The sequence below is a fragment of the Meleagris gallopavo genome, chromosome 17 (assembly GCF_000146605.3).
Source record: "Meleagris gallopavo isolate NT-WF06-2002-E0010 breed Aviagen turkey brand Nicholas breeding stock chromosome 17, Turkey_5.1, whole genome shotgun sequence".
Lineage (NCBI taxonomy): Eukaryota > Metazoa > Chordata > Aves > Galliformes > Phasianidae > Meleagris > Meleagris gallopavo.
In genome coordinates, this window is record NC_015027.2 from 6,063,069 (window position 1) to 6,068,706 (window position 5,638).

Below are 5,638 nucleotides of genomic sequence, written 5' to 3' on the forward strand. Positions count from 1 at the left end.
GAAAAAGAAAAAAGAAAAAAGTATGAGTGATGAGTTGCCAATTGCACTTCTGCTGGGAGGAAAAAATGTTGCAGCAAGAGCTTCTTGTTGGCTGCAAGCTGGCCTGTCAGCACACATTCAGCCAGCAGCTGGGCACTCTGAGCTAGCCCCAGATCAATGGTCTGGGGCTCACAGCAAGCAGGTAGAAAGGGAAGGAGCAAGCTCCATAGGAAGCTAGGCTTTATTATTCTGTGAACAGCAGAGCTAACTGTTAATTAATCATGTGGCATTAGATAAGGCCTCTGCTTTATCTACTTCTATAGATGAAATATATATTTCTAGTTATTTTCCCCAAACCACTAATTAATTACAATTCTTTTTTAAAAATGTGAACAGTTAAATGATGCTTTCAGAAGAGCTCAGTGACCCTCCAGCTGGCTGTGGCTAAAATCAATTGAGAAGCCTGCTACAGTCAACACCTTTTGACATTTCTATTCTTCAATTCTCACTCTTAAAATATATAAAACTATAAAATACCCCAGGGATGATAGTACCTGAAGAAGTTGACACTGTATTCAAACCCCAGCCTAATCCTTTAGAGTATGCTTCCTAATTTATTTATTTTTCCTGGAGTCTAACTGTTCCCAGAAGTCCACTCACCTAGATCTTGTCTTACATATACTAATTCTTTTAATGTGTTGATTTATGAGCTGCAGAAGCAGATGACTTTGTAGCCCAGCAGGCTGCAAATGAACACTTAAATGGAAGAAGAGATGACAGAATACAGTATCAGAACTCAGATCTGCTGTTGAAAAATCAAGCATTGTTTGACATGTGTTTGCCTCCATTTTGGTGCTCATTTGATCACCAGCTAAAGAAGTCAGATGTTGGTATTTTTGGAAGTGAACATTACATAAATAATGAAGTGGCACAAGCAGCAACAGAAAAGGAATCAACCAACAGTATGAAAAGAACTGTTGGCAAAGAAGAGATGTAGCAGTGGTGAACGGTCAGCTGTGAGAGAAGAAATGACCTCTCCAGCCTGGATTCTTACGTCTGCTACAGCAAGTTTCTACAAGGTGTTGCAAACAAAGAACCTTATCACTGAAAAACATAATTCCTTGAAATGAGTAGTACTTCCTGAATGTACAGCTTGTAAAGTTGTGTCTTTATTAAATTATTTTGCACTTGTCTGTACAACTGTACAAGGGTCTTACGGAGTCACTGTTTACAGGGAGTACACATTTAATTTTCCAGTAAAGCTATTTTTGCGATCCCAAGATCTAATCAAAGTGTGGTCAAATAGGAAACATTTACAGAAACACTATACCAGAGAAAAGCAGGCAGAGAGGAAAACCTTTCGGGTCAATCTGATACGTTTCAACACTGCACTCGCCACGGCAGACTTCCCCACCTTGGAAAACTGGCCTTCTACGTTTGCTCGCTGATGAGCCCGTGCTGTTTTAACATCCTGGTAAGCCTCTCAATTTCTTGCTCCTGTTGGAGACAAAAGTCACCTCGTTCACACAGCTCTGACCTTAAAGTAGTTTCCTAGATTCCTACAGATCTTCCCATTGCTGAAACGTGTCTCACTGCAGGAAAACAGGACAACCTGGCTAACACAAGTAGGACAGAGGTAGCCGTCATTCCTTTGAAATAGAAGCAGCTCAGGGAAGCACAGACAAGGCTGTGGTTCCTCACAGACACAACCTCACAACTTGCTGATGAGGAAACCAAGCTGGCAGCAACAAGCTTGCAAAAGAATCCCAGGCCAGCTTGTCCTTGGGAGCAGCTGGGAGGTAAAGCATGTTTAATTTAAAAGTGTTTTCTTACCTTCTCCACACAGCTGTGTTGAAGTTGTTCAACCTTTGTTGCGAGTTTCAGGTTCACCTGCTTTAGCTTGGACACTTGTTGTTCAGAGCGGGTCTTCACCGATAAAATTATTCCTGTGCAACAATTCACAGTGGGTTCATTTTACAATGTAGAACAACCACTAGCAGGAGGTGAATGGTACACAGGGAGTTAACCTTGTTCCTCTCAAGCTCTGCTTCTGTCATCTTATAACCACCTCTCCCAAGCGCTTTTCTTAATGAGGAGGTTTTTAGATGAGCCACCCCAGGGACTCAGATACCGATGCTCTGCTGGGAAGAGGCAGTCTGGCCTCAGAGCTGAATTATTCACTCAAACTGTCATTCAAATCCTGAATTTGAATTCAGTCCGTTGGCAGAGCCGGGGGGGATGTAACCAGTGCCTCGCACAGTGAGGGGCTGCATTCTAGCAGGGCTCACATCACAGGACCTGCTGAGCAGCAGCGCACAGCTCAGCCCCGGGCAGATCACTGCTGCCAGGACCACACGGTTTTAGTTTCAACTTGTGCAACCCAGCAGCAATGGCACACAGTTCCCCCTTAGAGCAAAAGTGACACTTCTCTACCAAATTATTCTTAGGTTATTACATGTGAACTCAACCCACACAGTGAAGGCAGTTTCTTCCCACCCTTTTCTGAGGAGAAAAAAAAAACAACCAACCAACCAAACCAAAAACTTGCTTGGTAAGAGCATCAAGAACAGCACGATCTCCCTACCTGACAGCTCTTCTGGCTGTTTACAGAACAACATGCACTAAGTCAGCCACCAGTGCATGCCTGTGTTTCCAGTGCTACAGGCAGCAGGCCTGCAGTTTTGGGGTTTCATTTCTCCGAAAACAAATGAGCAATGCTGCTTATTTGCACTGACAACATCAAACAGCTTCCATCTGCTGTAACCCAGCCTCTACCAACCGGCAGGGACTGAAAGCACCAAACTACACAGTGGTTTGGTACCAAGCAGGTGGGCATGGTGAGCAGCCCTGCCATAGGAACAGAAACACTCAACGATAAGGTTTCTTTGCAAATGCAGTGCTGTTTTTCACTATGAAATGGTGCATTAAGAGATACCAAGCTCCTGTGGCTTATGCATCTACACACCAGGCTGCTTTCTGTCCAACCTCCACTCCCAAAGAGCCTCAAGTTGCTCTCATCCTCCTCTCAGCCTCCAGAGACACTGTTCCCATCAGAATGGTACCAGAGGTGCCAGTTATGGGGGACTAAGAATCTCTTTTCCTCCTACTCTGACTCACAGGACTTACACCAAGCACTCACCAGGAGTGCATTTATAGGCACTGGGCTGGGGTCTATACTTAGGCTATGGTTTCATGCAGGAATTAGGGATAAGCTCATTGCCAGAATATTCTTAAAAAAATAAAATAATCACAAAATGACCTTTCTTCAAAGGTAGGAAAATGGTTCCAGCTATGGCAAATTTAGAAATGTCAGAACTTATAACTATTCACCACAGTTTATAATTCCTACAGAAAGGTCTAATTTGGGAACATCTTGTATTCCTCTTTTTACAGCAAATCCTTTGCCTCCCAGCAAGAAAAACCCAACAGAAGATCAAGATGTTCCCTGCAGCACCCCGGGGGGGATGACGGAGCCGCAGCAGAGCGACAGAGCCATCAAACCACACTGGTGCAGTTCACCTTGCTCCCTGCTAAAGCATTGCCAAGAGGATCCTGCGATGCAAACAACGCTGTGCGTCACATCCCTTCGGGAGGGAGCTATGCAAGAACAGCGTTCCAGTGGCTTGCAGGGGAACGTGCTGCTGTATGTCCGTCACCGAGTCATCGCACCCACACGAGCAATGGGTTGTTTTTGTTCCGGACAGATGACAGCCTCGCAAAGGTCACACTCCAGTAAAACTTAATTTGGTGAGAGAACAGGACCCTGCGCTCTTTCTTTGAGATGGGAAAGAACATGCAAGGTAACTCAGGGAAGGGCAGCAGACCCAGGCTGTGCCACGTACCGTTGATGATCCTGGCCACACGCCACAGCCGCAGCAGTATCAGGAGCCCCACAGCTTCAAACTCGTGCTCCCGAAAGAGGAGGACGAGGTCGAGGATGAAAGACACGACGACAACGATGCTGTCCAGCACTTCAAACTTGTGGTGGAAGAACTCCCGGCCATAAATGAAGATTTTAAACCCAACCTCAACCAGGAAGATGGTGAGAATGGAAAGGGAGAGGTAGTGGAAAACCTGGGAAAAGAGAATGCAGATTTAGAGCTAGGAACCCCTTCCAGCTGTGTGTGTGGGGCAGGCTGGGAGCCTCTGCCACTGGTGTGCCTCTCTGGTCGAGCTCTGCAGGAGACTTTTCTGGCTGAACCAGAAAAGAGGAATGGTGAGCACAATGCAGCTCTGCTGACCCCAAGGAAATTGCTTGGGCTGCTGCTGCACAGACCATGGGCTTGGTCAGCTTTCTGGCAGGCTCTGTAGCACCAAAGAGAGGGGAACAGCAGTTCCCCTTGATTCTTTCTTGTGTTTTACCTTTGGGGCTATGTGATATTTGTCTGGATGGATGATCTTCAAGTCCATCAGCAATTCCCCAAGGACCAGCAAGGCATCCACGATGACCAAGAAGACAATGACAATCTGTTGGAGAAGAACTCAGGTGAACAGCAAATGGGCACAAGTCCATAGGAAACCACTCAGCTCCCACCCTGCACCCGATCCCACACCGTTTCTGCTCCCACAGGTGCCTTCAGGCCGAGCTTTGCCTTGTTTCCCTTTTGCCTATGCTTACCCTGCCTCACCTGAAACCTGCGTGAACTGAAGAGCTTCTTCATCACATCTTGGAAGGTGACGTGGCCACGGGAGGGCTCCAATTTGATCTCCGAGTCCTTCTCCCCATTGTCCTCCTCCTCTTCCTCCCATTTCTGATAATCGTTGCTCCACTGTACGGGGTCATCCCCCACCACCGTGAAGTGCTTCAGGTACCGGGACATGGCTCCGGATCAAGCGGGCATCCCCTGCCTGCAGGACCAGAGCTGAGCGTCACCTCCCCAGGGACACAAAGTCTCCTGTTTCAGCACCGTGAGCGTGACAAGAGCGCGGCGCTTCGTTCTGAGAACAAAGCCTGCGGACGGGAAATTGCTATACGGTGCTGCCGCTTGCTTTGCATCACCGCCCACGGCACAGCGTGAGCCCCCACCACCTCCCAGGGCTCCATGCACTGCTGAGCTCTGAGGCTCTTCCTCAACAGGTTGCTTCCAAACATACCAAAACTTCAGCTACAGGAGAACAGCAGCAGCCCTTATTGAGACCAATCCTCGCTGCGCACCCAGAGCCTCCCTGAGCCCAGCTCCTCCTGGTCCCTCTCACCCCAAACAACAGCTGTGACTTCCCTTCCTTTGCACCATCCCAGCTCCAGCCCAAACCCGTGGATGTGGCCTGACATCGAGCAGGGCTGCGGGAGGGGCTCTGTCTGCTTTTGTGTTCCCCTTTCACAGCCCTTCCTGTTCTGGACAACTTGGCGAGCTTGCCCAGGCAACCAACCCCACTGACAACCCTCTCTTGATGCCAGTGCATAAGTGCATCCCCATCACATCCATTCCTGGCAGGAGCCCAGCATGGGCCGACGCTCGAAGCTACCAAACTGAGGGGCCGCAAGTCACAGGATCCAGAGCCGTCACTGTGGCATAGGACAACCCAACGCAACCCCAACCTCTCCACCTTGCTGACACCGAACCGGAGCCGAGACGTTCCCAACACGGGGCCAAGACCCAAAGGAAGACGAACGCCCATCCAACACCTTCACCCTCGGCCTGGGAAGCCGTGGCCGGGC

General features: G+C 48.5%; 2 protein-coding genes across 5 annotated transcripts in view; one reads left to right on the top strand and one right to left on the bottom strand.

Moving 5' to 3' along the window:
- The window catches only part of TCTN1 (tectonic family member 1), a 12,386-nt gene extending 11,210 nt beyond the window's left edge, over positions 1-1,176 (top strand). For 2 of the 3 annotated variants that reach the window (XM_010720169.3, XM_010720166.3), the window contains one exon: positions 376-1,176. The gene's annotated coding sequence lies outside the window, so the exon portion shown is untranslated. The remainder of the gene's footprint in view (positions 1-375) is intronic. The other variant, XM_010720168.3, reaches the window with a different exon arrangement.
- Positions 65-5,638, bottom strand: part of HVCN1 (hydrogen voltage gated channel 1) — a 6,403-nt gene continuing 829 nt past the window's right edge. For both annotated transcript variants that reach the window (XM_019621047.2, XM_019621048.2), the window contains exons 2-6: positions 4,608-4,827; positions 4,342-4,446; positions 3,822-4,053; positions 1,813-1,925; positions 65-1,476 (exon numbers count right to left, since the gene is read on the bottom strand). In XM_019621047.2, the coding sequence (XP_019476592.1) occupies positions 1,411-1,476; positions 1,813-1,925; positions 3,822-4,053; positions 4,342-4,446; positions 4,608-4,799 (708 nt within the window). In that variant the 5' untranslated portion in view covers positions 4,800-4,827 and the 3' untranslated portion in view covers positions 65-1,410. The remainder of the gene's footprint in view (positions 1,477-1,812; positions 1,926-3,821; positions 4,054-4,341; positions 4,447-4,607; positions 4,828-5,638) is intronic.